The 23,532-nt window shown below is 36.9% G+C and overlaps 1 protein-coding gene across 1 annotated transcript in view; it reads left to right on the top strand.

Moving 5' to 3' along the window:
- The window catches only part of LOC145682948 (uncharacterized), a 666,209-nt gene that overhangs the window by 618,758 nt on the left and 23,919 nt on the right, over positions 1-23,532 (top strand). Inside the window, exon 7 of the mRNA XM_081754309.1 lies at positions 19,650-19,921. Coding sequence (XP_081610435.1) covers positions 19,650-19,921 — 272 coding nt within the window. The remainder of the gene's footprint in view (positions 1-19,649; positions 19,922-23,532) is intronic.

The following is a 23,532-nucleotide window of genomic DNA, read 5'->3' as shown; positions in this document are numbered from 1 at the left end:
AAAACATCTTCCCACTAGCTGAGGTACGGATATCTCGCCAAGATATCAAACCGTTTTTGGCTAAATACGGTCCCTCTACGTATGTGATTACGTTAATTATTTACTAAAAGATCTAAATTCAAACATCTGAAATGAAAACAAGAAAAATTAATGACATTAAACTAATAGTAAGTCAGTGATAAGGTTTGCAACACAAATGCACAGCTGACTGAGGTATGAAGTGCTACACGGAGCAAAGACAAAAAAAAAGAAAAGAATTAATCAGCTGTATATCGTCCGTTATTCGTCGACATTAACAGGTGATCGAAAATGCAGTGATTATCTTATCACAATAAAGAAAGAAAACGTGTTATCTGCTCTTTGCTGAACAGTTAAAAGCTGGAAGCAAAAAGGAGTTTTAAAAGAAATGCGTAGCTCTTCTTTTCGTATCCAGGTGTTCTATCAAAAACTAAAAGCAAAAAGGAAGAAAAATGAATATATGTTTATCGCTTGGAAATGCGTCGCTCGCCGAGGAGAAAAATTTGTATTAACACACAAAGTCTTGGTTACTTTTTTTTTTTCTTTTTTTATGATTACTGTTTCTGCTTTGATAATTACGGTTTGTTCGTCTATTTCTACGATGGTTACCTCTCCGTACAAATCTATGCTTAATGTCACACAAATTGCGGTTCCTGTCTAGTATGTGATAACTCAGGCTACGTGGCCGTGATTTACGACTCCTTCTGTTTCTGTTACTACCTTTTCGAGTGCGGTCTTGGTTCTGATTCCCTTTAAATTTCGTGTTGTTTACGATCTGAACTTGGTATCTTTGCTTATTGCTATAACTGTAACTTCGTTTGCGCTTTTTTACTCTGTGGTTAGTGGTAGTTATTTTTGTGCGTTTACGACCTCTGTCGTGCATAATCATATGTTCGTAATTTTCACTAGATTCTGAATGAATAAAATCATTGTCAGATTTCTTACGAGGTTGGTTTGGACTACCTGTCTCTGGTTGGAGTTCAGATTCCTGCGTTTCCTTTTCATTAGCAATGTTAGTCTCTAGCTCAGGTTTCAATTCCAATGTTTTGTTTACGCTAGGGATATCAGTCACTAACTGAGGTTCAAATTCCGGTGTTTCGTATCCAGTGGGAACGTCTGACTGTAACTGGGGTTCGCATTCCGGTGTTTTGTTTCCAGCATTTTCCGTTTGCTGACTATTTTCACGAAACACGTCCCGTAAAGCGTCTATATTCTGACCTAATTCAACAAAATTTTCTTTATTCTCATCTACTTTTCGTTCTAATCTAGCTAGGTTTTCTTTATTCTCAGCACGGGACTCTTTACATTCTATTAAGTATCTCTCAAGTTCCTGTATAATATTTTCCCTTAATTTATCAAAATTTATATCTATCTTAGTAAGAAAATCTACTTCCTGCTCTGCCATCTTGGACAAAAATAAACTAGGCTATCACAAAAACATGATTAAAATCACCTGAAAGAGATTTTTTTTTTTTTTTCAGATTACTGGTACTAAGCTGAAAGAGAAATCGTATATTAAAATATTGATCTTATAAGTATTCGAGCACCAACGGTCTCGATTCGGGTCGATAGTTCGGGCGTCATTTATATGTAACCAACAGGTGTTCGAGACGCTGTTCGGGCGGCCATTTATTTGTAACCAATCTCAGTGTTCGAGTCGCTGTTCGGGCAGCTATTTATATGTAACCGTCCTCAGTTCGTGGTCCATGTTCGGGCAGCTATTTATTTGTAACCGTCAGTAGTTCTGGTCGTGGTCCATTTATTTGTAACCGGCGTGGTTCTGTTCGCTGTCCTCGGCTCGTGGTATTACCAATAAGTATACTCCTGATACTTTAACTTACCTGGACAGGACGACGAAGACCTCTCCAAAGAAGATTACAAACTGTTTCCCAAAAAGCTCGTCGGTCTCAATAATGAGATGAGCATTAGGCGCCGAGAGGTTCGGGTGTCTCGTCTCGAAAACCTCACGGACGATCAGACGGTCATCCAGACCATAACGCACACAGACATCACTCATACACACAACGAAAACACACTGGATTAATTGACACTATACTTATTTATTAGAACACTATTTTGAAAAAAAAAAAATAACGAAGAGAAATGAATACAACACTGGACACTAATAAATTTTGCCGCTGAAATTACGTTTTGCCCTTTACGGGAAATATAGCCCTTTCTATATATATATGATTATAATTCAGGTATCACTAGAAACACTTTGCTCACACCATGAACACACTTGGGGGATTCGCACTGGGGAAAAGTTGTCTGGATCGTCCCACGATGAACCCAGTTGTTACGCTGAACAGTCCTGCAGCGTAAAAGTAAATCTTGAGTAAATAAACGAAAAGAAGGTCTTCACAGTTGAATTCTGATATTGGAGGACGCGTATATAACGTTTGAAACGCACAAGGTCTGAGGACCTGGGATTTCACTGATTGGGGCTAGCCGTAAGAAATCGTCCTTCACCGGCTAAATAGCTTGTGCCCCTTAACACAACTTATGTTTGAAGTTCAACGCGAGATGCGTGGTTGCATCTTCCAGACCTGGAGTCAAACTCCTCGAGCGTCCAAGCTCAAGCTACGGATTGCAATGGTCAACAGAAAAGTGTTGGCAGTTCATTTCAAAAATTACTCAGTTAATTCACCTGTATGCACATACAAACAGAATATAGAAAACAATTTCTGTCAATTTTAGTTAACTGCCCATAATGCACTAGACACGGCGATAACACTGGCGTGAGAAAGTACAGATAACGGGCTACGAAACAACACAGTTGGTGCCACTTTGGTTACTGAAACATCTGGTCAGTCCGTATTTCTCCAATCTATTATAATGTTTCCATAAGCGATTAAAGAAAACACTTAATTCAGTTCCCATTAACTATAGAATATATACTATGCATATAATGAGTCAGGGAGAAACACTGAAATGGTTAGTCACTAACTGAAATGTTCTCAGCGAAAACAACGTTTTAAATATATATATGAAAAAACGATGAAAGACTTCTTTGTCCAATTGTGTGGGAAAGAAGCAATTCCCACCAAAGAAAGAACTTATATGCGTTGCAGAATAAAGTACAAATCGAAAATAATAATCACTGTCTTCACGAAATATACAGGGCGTCCACAAAAAATCCTTCTATAACCTGGTGGCGGTTATAATATCGCAAAGTACCATAAAACATCCATATGGTACAAATTGTACCAAAGTCCTTAAAAGGGTTAATACGCCTATTCTTAATCTACACTCAATACCCGTCTTTCGTGAAAAATTCTAAATTGACTAGTTTTTTTTTTCTTTCTTTTAGTTACCAATAAGTATACCAAGCCAATGATATGGATTTGTGTAACGGATAAACAAACATTTAGTGTTTATATATGAGATAAATAAAATAATTTAGAGGCCTCTTGTTTCGTCGATAATTTTGTGAATTCACAGTTATTGTTTCTAGAATATACATTTAATACGTGTTCCAAACTAAAGAGTAGTCAGGTAAAACTATTTGTGATCTGTTGCTTTCGTTCGTTGTTTTTGTGTGGTGAGAAACGTTTGTTTGTTTTCGCATGCACGTCCCTGCGCGTGTGTGTATGTATGGCGACTGATATTACATTACATTACACTGTAAACCTTGGTGAAAGCCAGAACATAACCACAGGAAGGTCAGTCAAATGAATGCAGCTAGTAACATCGAGTGCAGAAGGTCAATGATACAGGATAGTTGAGGGTTTATTTCATCGTCTCATTTTCATTTCAATCTTTTCTCACTAAAGATATTCATATGATAAACAGTGCATGAGCCTAACCAGTTCTCAGAGGGTTTCTGTTATCAAAAGTGTAAAACAGTGTGAATTTTAGAAAAGTTTTCCTGGAAAACTGAATGTTAATATCTCAACATAACTTTCATATATTAACAGAGAGAATGGAAACTTTTCCTTTATAATATTAACATTCACTCCATTACAGACAGCAGCTACATATTCACAAAGTGTGTTTACATTTTTATGCTTACTTTTATATTATTACAATTTCTATGTAGATTGCTTTAAATACTGTATATTAGAAGGCTAATATATATACATATATATTTTTTAATGCTCAGCGTAATTTAACATTTTTATGTTGTTATTAATTTTAATAGCTATATCTGCTTGCAATTAGGATTCATCTTAAGAGGCTGAGAAGTTAAGATTTAATAATAAAATACCTGAGTAATTATAAGCGCTATAACTGCAGTGATTTTTTGTTTGTTTCAAGTTTGCAAAGACCTCCTTCAATCACTATTAGCGGTAGTAATGCATCTCATCTTTAGATACACGATCATGTTCGTGGGTTTTCTCGGGTACTCCAGTTTCCTTCCCCATTCTCATTCCACCAATTCTTCTATTATCATTCACTTGCCTTAATCATTAGCCTAAAAGGTATAACTATGGGACGTTAAACTAAAAAATTTCATTTTATTTCATTTAGATACATGGGAGCTCATTCGTGGCTAAGCGGTTAGCATACGCGTCTTTGGCATGGGAGACCGGGGTTCAATTCTCTGCAGAGCTTCGGTGATTCGGATCCTACGTTAAACTGTAGGTCCACGTCTCATATAGCCTCGATGTTGAAAAGGACGCTAAATTGATAATCAACTTAACTCTTTCTAGATACACCAGCGATCATAATTTCTGAATACATTACCGAGCGAACATTAGCGCAGTCGAGTGGTCCCGGATTCAAATCCGGTAGCCGCCCACTCTGATTGTAGTTTTTCCTCGGTTCCACCAGGCGAATGCTGAGATGGTTCCTCTAACTATAGGCTTTGGTCTATTTCCTTCCTTCCATGTGCGTTCCCTTTATCGTCGTTATCGTGGATTGGTAATAATAATTGCAGGTTAAATTGACCTTGACATGTATCTGGAAAACTATTCAATAAACACAATTTTATAAAGTTTCTATATTAGTACGTATTGTTCTGAGTATCAGTCATAATCATCAGGGTAATTATTCTGTTATTATTGGCAAGTTATTGATGGCCAGGATTGCCGGATTTTTGAAGAGCAGTGGGAATTCACAATTCACGAGTAGGAGATCTCGAAGTATGAAATACCATTCTGGCTTAGCGGTGGTCCGGGGTCCTACCTCGGAAAATTTTGATAAGTGACCCTCCTGAAAATGCAGTTTTAAGTGTTTGTGAATGAAAATCATCTTTTCTTTCTGTTTACAGTGAAAAATACGTGTTTTTTTGAATGAGAATATGGCTGCGTAACCAGGAAGGTTGTGTGGTTCTAACCTGTGATTTTAGTTCTTGCCGCGCCATTCTCAACGCCGATCATTTGAGAGAAAACAAATATAAAAAATAAATAAATAAATAAAGTAAAAAATGGAGGAACGCTCGTTCAATTTGTCATTTAAAAAGGAATAGTCGCTTCGTCGAGAAAGAGAGAGAGTGAGAGAGAGAGAAAGAAAGAAAGAAAGAAAGAAAGAGAGAGAAAGAGAAAGAAAAGTGAAAAGGGTTTTTAGCGGTTTTGGTCTCAGTGTCTCAGTGGTATTTTAGGTATTTGCGACCCTAGTAAAGTTTCGGCCCAAACTTTGTCCCCTCTTTCTCCGCTTTAGGGAAAATCAGGCCCTGCTATCATTTAAGAATACAGTGAAAGAATAGAATCTCTCTTTTTTCTTTCTTTTCTCTTTTTTCTTACTTTTCTTCTCTATTTTTGGTTCGGGTGTAGATTACCCCCGGAGTCTGCGCTCACTTACGGTCTTCAGCTTACCTCATCATCTTGACGTAGCGGTTATCTCTCTCACCAGTGGCGTAGCACACTTTTGCGGGCCCCCCCGCAAAGTACAGAGAAGGGGCCCTAGTTGTAAAGCCGATAGAAGTAAGGTTGAAGTTCTACTTCTTTAAATCTTCATTCATCGCAAGATTTCGGGGCCCTCTATGCCTCGGGACCCCCCCGCACTGCGGGGGTTGCGGGGGCAGCTGCTACGCCACTGTCTCTCACATAAATGAAAGGGACTGTGTTTGTGACCACCCGACCGATCTCGATCAAAATTTTCAACATAGATGAGGTTCGGACCTGGGAGTGTTCTTATCATTCCACTTTGACGGTACAACTTAGGGGAGGGGAGGGGAGATATATAAAAAAACGATCGAAATTGACCGATATTAGTGTCGAATCCATAGTTTTCGTGGTTGCTGAGATAAACAATGACACTTCCGATGCCGATTAAGTCCAAATTCAGAGCACAACTTAGGGGAGTGGTAGATATATAAAAATGATCGAAATTGACCGATATTAGTATAGAACCATAGTTTTACAGGATCGCTGATATGAACAGTGACACTTCCGATGCCATTTAAATCCAAATTCAGCATTAATTAGTACTCTAAAATAAAACGTATTCTCCTCGTGTGAAGAACTGACATTCTGGTAGTACATAATATACTGTAGGACTTGCGAGAAAGAATGCTGGGGGTTTCGTGTCGCTGCTTTGAAGGAGTGGTGATCCTGAGGAACTTGAATAATACACTATTGTGTTTGGCAACTCACATATTTTATTCAGAGTCGTCACTTGGGACTTCAGGTAGAAAGCCATAATGCTAGAAATATATACACACATTTTAATCAAAATATTATAATATATTAATGAAAAAACGTGAAATAACACATCGGAACCCCTCCCCTTAAGCAAAACCTAAAGTGATGCTATTAAGTCAGTGCATATACAAATACAATGTTACTAGAATCGTTTATACTGTGATAAAAAAAAAAACTATTTTGAAAATTAAATAATCATTACGACCTAATTGACAGGACTTATTAAATAATTTGTTGTTTTCATGTGCTGGTTTGCTGAATGTGGAACATATTAGTTCTTACTCCTTCTTATATAAATCGAGTTCAGTTATTTTTCTGTTATTAAAATTTACCGTACATCTAGGTAGCCATATTGTATTGAATCTGGGAACGTTGTCGTCTTTAAGTTAAGACTACAGTGCTAATGAGAACCAATTTGTTTTTAGAAGCTTCGTAATTACGTATGCTGCTTTTTGTTCGTGTACTAAGAAGGAATTTTGCTAATTGTTTCCTGCCATCTCTGAATAATATAAATTCTCTTCATATAATATTACCCACATGGTATAGTGATCTCAACAACTCAACCATATATTATAGCTGTGGGGGAGTGCAGAGGAGGGATATTGTTTTTGAAGCTCTTACAAGACTGTGGGAACTCTGGATATGTGGGAAAGCAGATAACAGAACAAGTTCCTTAGTCTCTTTCTTCTTTTTCTTTATTCCTTGTACGTTCTTTCGAAGAACATGGCATTGTTCTCAAAACGTTTGCCCTTGTCAGCGTGATTCAGGATTGGCCAAAAAGGGGTATCACAAATTTATAGCTATCGTCTTTGTATTATTATTATTGTTATTATTATTATTATTATTATTCGGATTCTTAGGTTCCAAAAAGTTTAAATTAGAATTTTATATGTTTTCAAAAAAATGTTGTTTAGGATTTCATGTTTTATGTTACAAAAAATGACATTTTAATACATTTAGTTATATTTTTTTAGCGCTTTCTTTTTTATTGTTTTCGAAATTCATCTTTTAACACTGTTTTAGTAAACTTAAGTTAATCAGTCTTGTACGAATAAAAATATTAATAAAACTTCCCTCACTTAGAATTGTTACTGCACTGTAAAAACTGTATAGTTGGAATAACCCAGAATTCTGGGTTGAAAAAGTGACAACCACGCCGTATTGTCTTAGAAATCAGAAAATATGGTTATAATAACAATACGAGAAGTCAAAACTAGTAAAAAATAAAAACCTCTGGCATGACCTGGATTCGAACTCACGCCGCGCGGCTGTTAAGCGCGTGCGTTATCCACCAGACCAACCGGAATCTTAGTTTAGGCTGTGTGATAACAAGAATTACAGCGTACTTTGGAAGCAATTTTTAGTCACTTTGAATTTAAAACAAGTCAATTAAAAAAACGAAACCAAACCAAACATCACCCGGAATATTGAATCAATGCCATTAAAAGCTAGTTTAGTACAGCAGCTATTTATCAATGTTAACGTATGTTTTGAGAGAAATTGTCTTCACTCTTGGCGAAGTGTACTGATTACGACGTTACATGTTATGAAAGCTAAATTAGGTTAGACTATTCTGGATTCTAACTCTGAAATTAATACATTTTAGGTCCTATAAAATTATTATATTTTTGCTTATAACAACTTGAAATGTATCGTCATAATTGGTGTTGTGCCATTACTGGCAGGTCACTTGCAGCAGCTCATAAGCTTCCATGTTCCACGGTCCACCGCTAACCTCTTCGTGTTCACGTATGATCTTTGTTTTTATATCATCCATTAATTGTAGTCTTCTTCAGCCCCTCCCTCTCTTCCCCGCCACCATACCCTCTAGGATGAAATATATAGAAAACACTAAATTTCTTCATTAACTAAGTACACAGGAATAAAATAAGATCAAACCAAAGAAACCAGATCCTAACTATTATGTACGGAGTAAAGAAAACGTGTAACCAAGTTTTTCCGTGACTTCGTTGATAGATAAATAGGGGCCTACATATAATAGGGATTTTATTTGAATGAAAAAAAAATATATTTCTTGCAAACTATAATGCGCGCTACCATCGCCATTGGTCTAGTGGCTAATACACACATACCTTTTATGTAAGTGGTTCCGGGTTCGATTCCGGTGGGAGATCATTGAACACATTATAATGGTTCGGAAAACAAAATGAAATCTTCAAGTTTTACGTGCCACGGTTATGCCGGCTAGGCTAAAGGAGACGGTGATGAGAAAGTAAATGAAATGGTAGATTGAAGATAGTGGGAGGAAACGGGAGAACCCCGAGATAACCCACGCACATGGTGTTTGCCCACTGTAAAGCTCATTTGACATGAGCTGGGATCGAACCAATGACACGATGCGCCAGAGGTGAACGCTCTACCACTGAGTCACCACAATATAGTGGTTCGGATTCCACCTTGAATTGTAAGCTGGCATTTTATGTAGTCTTGGTACTGATAAACGACGCTAATATTCAACTAATAAAGAAATATAATGAGCACAGATTATTAGAAAAATGTGATGCGTCTCCAAATAAAAAGTTACGCACAACGTTTTTCAACACTGGGTTAAACCTTGCTTACATATAATTGTGTTTTCTTTTTGTCCAAGAGAAAACAAAATTCAAATTAACTAGTGGCTATAGAGAAATTCATCAAGCGGGTCAAGTACTCTATATCATATACTTTCACGATAAGTGTGTCCATAGTATCTTGTTCAAGTGGTGGTTTACACACCGAACCCTTCTTGTTGGATACGCCACTGAAGTTGACGTATTTTGTTTCAATAACATTGATCGGAAGAAAAACCTAGCTGCTAGCATCCATTTTTCTGGTGAATGTATAACGTTACAAGACATTCTAAAAATCTAAACATTTCAGTTTTTCACTGAAAATGAAGGTGAGATTAGAATGATGTAACACAGGAAGTAAGTTTTTAGCAAGATTTCTTTTTTTTAGTATAGAATTATTTGCTGTTCCCCTTTTTTCTCTGCTGATCTCCACTAACAAGAGTTGAATAAAACCACAAACTACGGAAGAAAAAACAAACTAAATTGCGTCATCTTCAGTTTGTCTTCAATTTAAACTTTATAGAACGTAACCAAACGGGACAACACGGGACAGCTGAACAATGGAAAACATGGTTGTTGGCATACTCTTTTGGAAACCACAAAAATAAAGATAAAGAAAACAAGGAACATTTTCAGACATGGAAAGTTATTAATCAATTTCCAACATGATTTCAGACGTTTCTTTGTCCCAATATTCAATTGTCTGTATAGGAGCTATATTTTTTTTTTTTTTCATTCATGGCCCGAAAGACATCTGTAGCTTCGTATCGTACATACAAGGCTTACGTCAGAGAAATGTCTTGACGCCATAAGGCGTATGGGAATTAGTACATTTAACAGCTCAGTGTCTGATACATGCTTGATTACATCACTTAGCTACAACCAACCTATTGTTCTTTCTTACAAATTAGGCAACAGAATCATCATTTGCTCTTCGTAGTAGTTCTCTTCTCAGTGAACAGTTTCCAACGTGTACTTTTTTAGGTTGAATTTGAGGATATCTTTTTTAATGAACCTTATGTTCAAATTGTTCGTTTATTCCTATAATACCAGTAAAACCCTCAATTGTCTAAATAAGCTTTTACCAACCTGTGGTTCGCGGACCACAAATGGTTCTCGAGATGTGATGCCTTAGAGTGAACATTAGTAATAAATAAATAAAGCTAAGTGAATTCCTGACACATCACTGGTTGAAGTTAAAGATTATACAAATTCTGCTAGTTAATTAAAGGTTTGAAGAACAAAAAAAAAAAAAAAAAAAAAAAAAGTATTTCTTTCTGGTAATCTTAACTATATATAAAACTACACGAGCTGACATAAATTATTGAGCACTTCCTGTAGGGCTACAATAATTAAATTTGGCTTGATTGTAGCTTTCCGGGACTATCCGACAGGAAAATTGCCAAAAGTGAATATTTTTTAATTTTTAGGGGATCTAAAGAGGGGATGAAGAATTTCCCCATGTTATTTAAATGGCCTTTTTGGGGGGACTTAATAACCTTATATTTTAGGTACTTAGAATTGGAATAAAAACTTGAAATTCGGTATGCTTGTACGTTTTCGTTAGTGTTATGAAATCATCAGAAATAAAAATTTCCAACCGTAGAGTGGTTTTATAGGGAACTGAAAAATCTTTCCCATGTTATTTATATGGAACGTCTTCTACACCTCAAATGTTTAGGCACTTTCGAGAGGATTAGAATGATGAAATTTGGCATGATTGTAGGCTTCCAGGACTAACCGACGGGAAAATTGCCAAAAGTGAATATTTTTAATGTTTTAGGGGTGTAAAGGGCGATGAAGAAATTCCTATGCTATTTAAATGGACGTTTCCTTGGGATACAAAATCTTATCTTTTAGATAGTTGAAATAGGAAAAAAACCCGATAGAATTGTGGGTTCAAGGGGTACAAGCCCGTAGGCCGAGCAAAGGCAGTGTGTGGGGGGCGAAGCCCCGGGATAGGAAGATTCAGGAAATATGAAGATCAAGTTCACGAAATTCGCTTTGATGCAAAAACCGATATATAAGAAATGCGAGGCCTCAGACCGAGCAGATTCGGGGCCTGGAGGCGGAGTCCCCAGCTAGCCAAAGGCTAGTATTAATATATAAAACCGGAATTTTGACTAATACTATTTGACGCTCAGAAGAAAACAAAAATGATAAAATTAGCACTCGAAAGGAACATCATCTTTCAGTTTTACGTCTTACGATTATGCCTGTTTGGATAAAAGGGACGTTGATTAAGGCAAGTAAATGATGAAGCAGGCCTATATCCAGGGGAATCTAGGGGCCCCCCAAATTTTCACGGTAGGCTTGGAAATGAACTATAATATGCTTGGATCGGGCCCCTCCTAATTTCAGTGGGCCCCCCTAAATTTTTGGGCTGGCTACGGGCCTGTGATGAAGGAAAAATAGATGGGATGAAAATGTGGGAGAAAACGGGAATACCCTGAGAAAACACATGGACACGAAGTTGACTACCACAAACTTACTTAGCCGGGGATCAAACTAGGGGCCCCACGCACCAGAGGGGAGGGGGGGTGCTCTACCACTGAGCCACCGTTTCGAAAGTGAAGATTACCAAATAAATTTATTATTAATACGTGTTTCTACGATTATCTCATGCATAACGAATATACGATATTTTTTTTGTAATATACCAGTAGTTCTCAACCGATGTGTCGCGACACACTGGTGTTTAACGCATTCCCTTAAGGTGTGTCGCGAAATTTTAGAATTTAAAAATCACGAAAATCTTAATTAGTTAAAATCGAGTCAGACAGCATCAGTCAACACCTCCAGCGGTAGCAGTAATGCGCAGTGCTATATAGTCGCCATAAAAACTAATTGATTTCACTGTTGTAATATATTATTGTTATTATTATTATTACTATTATTACTATTTATAATAAAAACATGAAAAAGTGTGTCGCGATGTGGACGTTCAGTAAACTGTCGTGAATCAAAAAAAAAAAAAAAAAGGTTGAGAACCACTGGTAATATACAATAATTTTAAACACAAAAATCGATAATTTTGTTCTCTGAGGTTGCCAACTCTGGTGTTGTTTTTGAGACCTTTATGTGGCGCCTCTTCGGAAAAATTAGAAATTTCGCTTTTCACGAATGTCCTTTCACCCTCAGAAAGCCAGCGTTCGTTCGTACTATGGCTGGATAATATAGGAGTGGGTAAATCTACGTATTTTTGTAAATATATTTTTTTAAAGATGTCATAAAAATCAAAGAACTTCAGAACAATTTTTCTGCGTATATTTTTCTAGTAGAAACGCTTCGGATTCCAACCCAAAGTATTTGCGAAATATTTCAGCTTCTAGAAAAGCGTTTATCTTCGATTGAGTGAACACATTACATTCCATCCTTTCGGAATATTGCGTCATTCATTCATCCGTCATTCCAAGTTCCAGTGGAACAGTTTCTCATCATCGTATGATCATAATTATTAGTTTTTTTTTCTTCCGTTCTTTTTCGTAATCCTAGGAGAATCTGATCAGCATTTTTCTTTTCTCCTCTGGGTACGGCTTCATTCAATCACGTATAGCTTTTGCCGTAAACCTCACCACACCTAAATCACGTGATGTCACGTCCGTCATGCATCTCCGATTAGGTTCAGTAACCGAACGACCAAACTTCTTGCACCTCTCATCACTTCAACGGAGTGTTTTTGCACATTCAATATTTATCGTTAACACAATTGCGTATCTACGATTGTAAAGTTGCTGAAAAATCTCAGAAGGATTCTCTAATAGTGTCCCAGAGCGTGTTAAGTTTCTACTAATTGTGAGCACTGATTATCAATATCATTTATCCAGAACCACCCTGATTAAATGAAGCTTCAGCCTCAACTTGAAATATGGGGCCTTTATTGGAGGTCTACTGGCGAGCGCGTGTGCCTTTTGGTGCTCGAGATACCCGGGGTCGATTCCTGATTGGAGAGCTGAACTGGCATCTCCACAAGGGCGTGGGCCCAAAATTTACCATTTTTTCATTAAATTTATATTTTTTCACCAAACTTACCATTCTCTTCTTAAATGTATCTTTCTTCCCCAAATTTACCATTCTCTCATTAAATTTATCTTTCTTCCCCCAATTTACCATTCTTTTATTAAGTGTATCTTCCCCAATTTACCATTCTCTCCTTAAATTTATTTTTCTTCCCCCAATTTACCATTCTTTTATTAAGTGTATCTTCCCCAATTTACCATTCTCTCCTTAAATTTATTTTTCTTGCCCCAATTTACCATTCTTTTATTAAGTGTATCTTTCTTCCCCAAATTTACCATTCTCTCCTTAAATTTATTTTTCTTGCCCCAATTTACCATTCTTTTATTAAGTGTATCTTTCTTCCCCAAATTTACCATTCTCTCCTTATTTTTCTTTCTTCCTCAAATTTACCATTATCTTCTTAAATTTATCTTTCTTTCCCAAATTTAACATTATGAAAAACGACTCAGATGATTTAGTCCATATATCACAAGTAAATATGTCAGTAGTAACTGCAGCAGATGTAATCTAAGAAATGGGAATGGAAATCTGATGAAGACACAGTTGTTGTACTGAAACTGTTGTGTGATTGTGTTTTTTATATATCTTTTTTGTGAGAGTAAGGTTACCAACTGTCCTTATCTTCCTGGCCTGGCCGGAAATTCTGCTATTATTTTGATTAAGGCCGATGACCGGTACAAACTTCTTACCAACCCCATTATGACCGGTATTATGAAACCTGTAATCCAGACTAAAATGCCGAACGTCGAAATTGTTCAATAGTTCCTTTACAAATACAAATGTCCGTTATGTTACATACATTATGCGATAATTTTAAAGAGGAGGCAGTTACTGGTAAACACAATAAACTGATCAATACTGTGTCCATCTCTCATTATTAGTACAATGCATCCATTAAGCTTATTAGTGAATGTACTAAGGATGTACAGAACACAGATCCTAATAAACTTTTGTCCACGATAGTACATTTCTTTCCCCTGGATTCGAACAGAGTTACCTCACACTTAGGCCTATATCATAGGGAATTTTGTTTTCCAGAGTTACCTCACATTTAGGCCTATATCATAGGGAATTTTGTTTTCCAGAGTTACCTCAGACTTAGGCCTATATCATAGGGAATTTTGTTTTCCAGAGTTACCTCACATTTAGGCCTATATCATAGGGAATTTGGTTTTCCAGAGATACCTCACACTTAGGCCTATATCATAGGGAATTTTGTTTTCCAGAGTTAGCAACCCTATATGAAACCCTCCTACGCTAGTCTAGTGCCTTCTGCGCGCCTTAGATGCTTAAAGTACCGGGTTCAATTCCGTGTGTGAGAACCCGTAAAATGCGTTACAGTGGTTCGGATTCCATCGTAAACTGTAAATCCACGTGTCATACACAACCTCGGTGCTAAAAAGGGACACTAAACAACCAAGAAGCAGTGGTATCCTTAGTGGGTTGGCCGGGTAGGTACCAACAATTTTGAAAAATACATAAACGCTAAAAGATACAATAAAGAGTAAATATATTTTCCACTGTTTATATTAATGGTAGATTATTATTTAACAAATAGCATCAACCACTACTGTAAAAGTAATTTCCTACTGTCATTGATCAACCAAATGCGTAGGCCTATAGGTATCCCTAAGCAAGGGAGCGGGTCTACCCAAGATTAAAATCCTAAAGCCGCCCCTGAAAGTATTATTATTTTATCACAATCATATAGCACAAAACTTTTGCTTGCTTGAAATTCCTGCGAATTGTATCGAATTTTATCTCAGCGTGATGCGTTAGTACGAAACAGCAGCGATAGATATCCTAAGCTTATAAACAAACATAAAATGTAGGTGATGGCATATTTTAAGGCCGAGTTCAAGGAAAGCGGAGTAGATAGTTTATTTCCTACTGTGCACTGAAGCCAGGATATGACTTAATTAAGTTCACCAGTTCCTGTGATAACACAAGCGCTGGCATCGGTAGATAATACAGATTTCCTGTTCCACAACCACTCAGCTTCTGATGTTAGTGTTTAACATCTGTTGGTGAGTTGTCAATTGTCACTTTGAGAAGTACCGGTGTCGCGGCAAGTGCAGTGAGTTAAAAAAAAAAAAAAGTTACAAACTGTTGCGTTTCAACGTAAAGAGAACTTAAAAATTGGGTGCAATGTTAAATGAAGATGGTGGATCCAATTATGCAACATTTTATGGGAAAACTAAAAGTGGTAACAGATTCCACGCCACCAACAAACCTCTTTCTGGTCTGTCGGCGTGGTTCTTTTGGTGCTCTCCCTGTTGCAGAGCGCAGTCTGATGAAGGGGAGTGCCAACAACAGCATCATGAATTACCAACGCTTTTTGTAGAGAGTGCATCTGAAGATTGCATTGAGGAAGGTAATCAAAAATTATTCTAAGAGAGTAATTCAGTATTTGTTTCGTCTACCTCAGATTCTCTTTGATGCTAAGGTCGAGAACAGCCAAGATCGTTTCATCTATACGAGTATACTATGTGTATCGGTCATTGAGGTATTTCCTTACTATCCTACTTGCTGATAGTAGTAAGAGACAGGGGCGTACTTACGTGAAAGGTCTACCGGGTACGGACCCCCTCCCCCAACTTCGTAACTCGACATACTTTTGGACAATTTCTTCATAAAAATATACTTGTTTTGCAGAGAAATTATTGCTGTAGCACAAAGATTTTATCCTACAATTTATTTGTACTCTTTTTCCCCTTATAAAAACAATCGAGTTCTATATTTTTATGAAAATGTACAGGGTGTGTCAAAACTCCCCTGGCATGGGGTAACTGTTATTATCAGGGTTACTATAAAATGTAAGAGGAGAAACCGTCTTTAAATATAATGTTTTCAATCTAAAGTGAAGGATTAAAAAAAATCGGAGGAGCCGTTTGGGCTGTACACTCTTTATGCGCCCAATGTTTAATGAAAATGCATTTTTTTTTTTTTGAAATTTTTGAAAAAGTGGTTATCCTAATTGTAATATTCATTGCGAAGATTGATTTTTGTTCTTCTCTACTAAGGCAATATTTGGTCTATTGCATGCTATAGCTTTGTCTGTGGTGGTCATATATCTCAGTCTAGTTTGAAAAGTTTGTTTCCGCATGGAGATAAATTGTCTTTAGTGATCAGGTGGCGGCCCGCAAATGAAAATTTAAAACATACTATGCTTCACTTTTTTTTTTTAAACTCCATGTTTATCATGAATTGTGTAGTTGGCTATCATAAGTTCATAACATACCTGAATAGAGAATAGACGATCGTCTAAGGACAAAAAATCGCTGCATTTAGAGACTGAATTCGGCCAGAGAGAGGCTCGATTCGCCTTGTATGTGGTACTTTATTTCTCGACAACTACTAAGCAGATTTGAATGAAATTTGGTGGGCAAATATAGTCCATCGTTTAAGGCAGTGGTTCTCAACCGATGTGTCGCGACGCACTGCTGAGTCGTGCAGTCCCACAAGGTATGTCGCGAAATTCTGAAACTTAAAAATCCTGAAGCATTTAATAATTAAATAAAAATCAATTTTAACCCAGGCTGTGCTAGTCAACGCTTCCAGTGGCAGCAACACTGCTCAGTACTATAGAGTCATTGCTTTTATAGAAGCTTATAGGTTTACACTATAATAATTTGTACTATTATTTATAAAAAATATCGAAGAAGTGCGTCATGCTATTGTGAGCGTTCAGTAGAGTGTGTCGTGAATTAAAAAAGGTTGAGAACCACTGGTCTAAGGAATAAAAAACGCCATATTTGATGCCAAGCTCGGCCAGGGTCAGGCTTAATTCGGCTCGCCTTGTATGACATTATTTGCACTTTGTACGGGAATGAATATTTAAATTCTTGTAAAGGGGAACAGAGACTGTGTTCCACATCTTTGGACGCCGGGAGGTTCTGAGTTCTGTTCAGCAGCTGCATTTCGCGTCGTCGTCATTTTTTTTTTTTTTTTTTCATGTCCTGGAAAGAAGAAAGACCGAACGAAGCCACTCATTGCATAAGTATTCTGCTACCACTGGCAAACTGAGAAGCTTCCATGCCCTTCGGTCCTCATCTAACCTCTTTGTCTTATGCGTTTCAATAACTTCGTTTAATTATAATATTTTTATTTCCCCCTTCCGCTTCTTAGTTTCACCATACCTTGTGACACAAAGTTCAGCCTATAAATTCATCTCAAGCAACGTCCTCATCAGTTCCTTTCCCTCTTTTTAATTACCTTTCCTTGCTATTCCTAAGAAACTCCTAATTAACTGAATCGAATGGAGAAATCAAATTTCTCGATTCTTCCTCATAGACTTTTTTGTCCATCCATCCGTCTTTCTGCCTCTAGATTAATACAGTGAAACCTCTGAATAACGGACACCAACGGGACATGAATTTTTGTCCGCTATTGAGAGGTGTCCGTTAGAGAGAGGTTACAGAAATTTACTTTCTCACAATGGTAATTGTATGCAGTAATATATAGTAAATGCATTATGTATGAACGTAGATACGGAAAATTCAATATGAAAATACTCTTTTTAGTACGTATTTGAATTACTGGGAGGGATGAAGGAGAAATTCATTTCTGTTAAATATTATTACTGGAGAATGTGTTAATATATTAATTCTTTGGCGGAATGGATGAAAAGGCAAGTTATTGGAAGCGCATATGTTTATTGAGCCAGTCCCAATCACAAAGAATATCCTCTTAGTAAAAGTGAAAAGGAAGCCGCGAAAACCCCAAACCCAGACTTGTTCCATTATCATACGTAAAAGAAAAATGTTGCTTTTCCAAAAACGTAAGAGAGGAGCCATTGTTCGTTGAAAATGTTATTGTAAAACAAACAATATTTTGTTATTTAAGAAATTGTCGGGAAAGATGCAAGGCCCAGATGAAAAAGAACTAAATTTGTTAGGGAAGGGAAGATCTTTTGCATGGAATTCTTGGCGTTACGACTGACCCTGCATGAGTGTTATTACTTATTGAAGTTTTTCTAGGATTTCCATCAGAAAACAGTTTATTGCGGGCATAAACAAAGGAGAATTTCAAGTTCAGCTTGAAGCTGTTCTGTTTGATGGTTCACCAGGTCTAGACTCATGATAGATACACTTCTGGGGAGAAGCTTTTCTGTCTCCTGTAATATATCGCAGAACCGAGAAAAATTCCTGTCCGTTATGAAGAAGTTATTGAAACGTTTGGGGGGGAAAGGACTGTCCGTGTCCGTATCTGAGAGTGTCCGTTAAAGAGAGGGTTTTGTTCCGTAAGAGAATTGTTGGGACAAAAAACTCTGTCCGTATTATAGAGGTGTCCGTTAAGGGAGGTTTCACTGTATATTATTTCTATTTTACCAGTTACTACAACGTATTATTATCATTAAAATGATTTTTAGTAGGTCACTATTCTGACTGCTTCCCCCCCCCTCTAGTTGCATGATTTGAAAAGTAAATCTCACGTCCTACATACTAACTATATCTCTAAAATTTCGTAGAAATACGTAAACCCCATGACAATACAATATTTTCTTACAAGTTACGATGAGCCTTTCGCTTTACTGTAAAATTAATAAGTTTTCTAGTAACTGTATATCCTGTTGGTATGCAATCAACATGCCCTGGAGGTACCATGTACAGTATAAAATCCAGGAGATCTTCGTGATTTAGTTTTGTTTCACATTGCCCGCCATTTTTGCTCTAGTAAGTTGGCAGTAATGAATGTTACACTATTTTTATCTGTTGTCTTTGTCGTTACTGACGAAGCGCGGAATAGCGCATGATCGTCGTCTGTTTTCTGTACAGATAGGGCTGAAGCGCTTCACGACAAAACGGCGTGTTGTCGTACTGAAAACTTCTTTATAAATGTAGTGAATGTTGTACAGAAACTGTTCACAAACTCAGATGACGATCGTGTTTGGCACTCAGGCCCCTATCCAGGGAGTCTAGGGGGCCGCCCCCTAAATTTTTCGTCCCCCCCTAAAATTTTCACGGTAGGATTGCAAATGAACTATAATATGGTTGGATCGCGCCCCCTACATTTTTGGGCTGGCTACCGGCCTGTCGGCACTCCGTAACTAGTAACCACAAGGACAACAGATGAAAATCGGGTAACGTTCAGTGTTGCCATCTTTCTAGAACAGAAATGGCGGGCATTTCAAAAAATTACGTTTTTTATGGGACATCCTATATATATCCATTTTCAGGTGGACTTTTATATCCACCTGAATTGTTCTTGACTCATATAATTGAACCACTTAACCTTTCTCTCATATTAACAAGAGTGAAAACTACAACGCCTTTTTGACAAACCAAAGTGTTTCGGTTGATGCATATCAGTACCTCAAGGATTGGGATTAGCACCTCAAACATTTTTCGAATTAACAAATGTGTTTACCTTTACGATTTTAAGATATAACACTGTCTTCAACTGGTTTTGCCGTGAAATCAACTAATGATTCTTTATTTTTGTTTATTTTCAGATGAAGTAAGCTTCTTGGGTGAAGCGTCCACCATGGCTCCAGTGGCGTCGCAAGGAAGTCCTGCCAAGAGTTGCACCCCATCTCCTGTGATCTCGCACAGCAGAAGCGGGGGCTGTGGCAGTGTTACAAGTGTTCCTAACTCTGACTGGTCACCAGCAGCAGGAGGAGGGGGAGGAGGGAATACTACCCCTGTCGGAGGGGCGCCGGAAGAGGATATTGATAGACTTGTGGCTGCCCATCAGCAGCGACACACCAGCTTCTCGTCACTTGGGGTAAGTTTCATTATTCAGTTGTTTCCTTAAGGGGTCAGACTACTAAATATTTTTCAAAGGTGTCTTCCCACTTGCGACAGTCCTATTAGCGACAGGAACTGTTAACTGTCCTATGAGCGACCGATTCGATCTGTTAACTGCTCTATGAGTCACCGATTCGTTCATACCAAGGTAATAGAAGAAGATAAGGTTCTCTCTTCTTTAACTTGTTTCATGCTAATGTGATTTAGAACCTAACAAAATGTACTATGAAAAGTTTCGCTCTACCTGAATTTAATACGTGAGAATGCTCTCATTACATTAAACAATCTTTTATACGTTTTTCCTAATATTATATTTTTGAATTAATTTCTATAAATACATTGACTCTATCAAGGGGAAAACTAACTAAATATTAAGAGTAGCTCCGCCTTTGTCTATGATTCTAATATAATTAAAAATTTCATGTTAAAATGGTATGGAGCATAAGTCTAGATTGAATATGTTTATGGCATAAGAAAGAAATCAGAATTAGGTAGGGGCACCCGAAGAAAATATGCTACGGAGGGGCATCTCCATGGTTGCTGTATCATGTCTGGTATATCTGGTAGTGATTTGCTATATTACGTATACATTTTTGTGAGCCAGGGGGGGGGGGGCGATCCCTGCCTTTCCATCGGGCGCCCATGGAAAAAAGGTGTTCACCATTTGAGGATATCAAATAAATCTAAAAACACGGTGTATTCGAAGAAATCGTTGCACAAGTTACAAATCTCTCGCAGGACTTAACACTTCGTCTAGTTATAAGGGATTATTTCAGATTGCTACACGACAAGCTTTTATGTATAAGTCAAAACAAGAAAGGAAGGCAAATTAAGCAATTAGTTTACGTTTTAGTAGCTTATAATAGGGGGGAAGGTAGTTTAAAGAGTTTGTTTACCTTTTGTATTGTTTAGAGTGAAGTGCATTGTAATTGGTGGAATTGGTTGAGAATAGCCTTAAGGGTCTCAAAAGCTGACTTTTATCATTGATTTTTTTTTTCATTTTATTCATAGAGTCTTAGGAAGTCTAAAAGGTAGATAGTTGGAGAAACTGTTACACGTTTAAGGTTTTCAAAATAAAATATATTATTGTGCTTAGTGAGTAATTAGATTTGAATCAAATTAAGTACAGAAAACAGAGCTTTTGAAGAAAGGGGATATTACAACTGGATTTTGAATAATTACATAGGAATATACCGGTACTTTTCATGCAAATATCCCTGTTGTTTCGTTAAGTTATTTGGTATGTTTTATGTCAAATCTAACTCAAAATTAAAATAAGTTTTATTTGCACTCACAGTAGAGGAAAAACATATTTGACGAACAGTATCACTGGCACGTACATATTTCATACCAAGGTTGTTCGGGCGCTAATAACGCCAGAGGCAAACATACACCTGTATTTTACGAGATGGAATCATATCCTCTTCCATCATCTCAGTGTAAATGAATCGGTCGCTCATAGGACAGATCCTGTCGCTAATAGGACTGTCGCTTCTGGGACTAATTCTTTTCAAAAGCTAACAATTTTTCTTTTGCCAGTTTTTCGTAAGTGAAAAGAGATAATGGAAGGTAACTTATTTCTATAATAGATAATGTTATTCTATACCCGAAAATACGAATCCGAAGATTTTCAGTGTTGCCATCCATAAAAATTACAGTGTGACCAGAATTTGAATTACTCCAAAATCTAGGTTATGGCAGCGACTAGAAAAATGAACTCAACGGCAATTGATGACTGTCTGTATTCCTTGTTAATTGCTTTTTAAATAACAGTTGTATTTTAATTCTACTGATAATTAAAAGTTACTTATTTTGTACTCTTTTATTACAAAATAAATACACATTTTTGGGCAATTCAAATTCTGGCCACACTGTAATTTCTATGGATTGCAACACTGAAAATTCTTCGGATTCGTATTTTCGGGTGTAGAATAACATTATCTATTATACTGAGGTAAGTTACATTTCATTATCACTTTTCACTTACGAAAAACTGTCAACAGAAAAATTGTTAGCTTTTGAAAAATATTTAGTAGTCTACCCCCTTAAGAAACATTATGTAATGAAAGCCGTCTAAGTTGACAATAATTAGTTTCACACATTTCCAACTTATACGAGGGTCAACTTCAGAGTAATAGCAAGGTAGTATTGACATTATTAAGCTTTGCAAGTGCAAAGTAGTCAAGTGCATGCGTAAATGTAGAACTGACAAAAAGAATTGAAATGATTTTGCTAGAATTCTTGAAGGGTCTCTGGCGCAGGGAATTCATGTCATTAATTAGAACTTTCCTATTAGTTTTAGTATACTTTTGACGTCTAGTGTCTGTACGTATAGTTTAATGGTTATTTGTTCACTCGTAAAGCTTTCAGATACTTTCTATTTTTTATCGCTAGGTGGCACTGTACATAACTATTGTACCCTTTATCGTCACACACACAGAGTTGTCATCTAGTGATGAATTTAGGTAAATTTCAATGTTGAAAAGATTTACAAATTATCTGCAGTCGCTCTACAGGAACACGATTAATTGAACACTTTTTAAAATGTACTATTTTATTTGTACTCCTTGCCATCAATGTCCATGCTCTTCGACAGTGACGATGAAATCAGCTACACCCTCCTTGTAAACCTAAAAATCAAGCCCTATGCAAATCGAGTTGGATAAATTGTGAGGCAGTGTTGCCAACAGTTGCCTTCATAAAGTATAATAGTTAAATGGTGCACAGAATGTAGCCAAAACCGGCTAAACTTGCGTCAAAGAATAGCCAAATTTATAGCTAAGAGAATTTAACAATAAAGTAAACAAAATTTCACAAACTTCAGTGTAGTATATAATTTAAATATTCAATAATAGTCTTCTTGATAATTTCAAATCAAACACTTTTCACCGTTTACACTTAAAATATTGCTTTCTCATGGACTAAAAGTTCTATAATGTCCTGAATTCTTTCCTTCGTGGCCAACTCTTGCAAAAATGCTGGTTACATTTGTATTAACGGCGTTACTGATTTTACTTACCAGTAAAAGAAAAAAAAAAATATTCGAAAATAGAATAGGGCCTATACATATATTCGAAAAGCAGAAAATATTCGAAATAAGTCATATACAAATTAACTTTGCATAGAAATTGTAACTATGATTAGACAGGAGTCTCGATTTTCTATAAGACCGTATCGTGTAGATGAGGGGGAAAAAATGTCCCACGATTATGCCGGCTAAGCTAAAGGAGACGGTGATGATGATAAATGAATAAACTGGTGGAATGAAGAAAGTGGGAGGAAACGGGAGAACCCCGAGGAAACCTACAACTACATTTTTTATCGTTTTGCAATTGCTACAAGCTCTAAAGCCTTCAGACTGACGTTTACGTGTCAACTTTGCAAAAGAAATGTTGCTGCATGACAAAGATTTTTTTGGATTGTGTCGTCTTCAGTGATGACTTTCACTAAAGTGGCGATGTGAACACTCAGAATGTTCGCATCTGGGGGTCAGAAAATCCCGAGACTCCCCCCCCCCCAAATTGAATATGTTTTGTGCCATATTCTAGTAGAAAGTTTATGGGTCTGTCTCACCTATCGATTCGATAT

The sequence above is a fragment of the Thermobia domestica genome, chromosome 1 (genome assembly GCF_964235325.1).
Source record: "Thermobia domestica chromosome 1, izTheDome1.hap1.1, whole genome shotgun sequence".
Lineage (NCBI taxonomy): Eukaryota > Metazoa > Arthropoda > Insecta > Zygentoma > Lepismatidae > Thermobia > Thermobia domestica.
The sequence above is the reverse complement of the archived record's forward strand: the minus strand, read 5'-3'. Positions and strand labels throughout refer to the sequence as shown.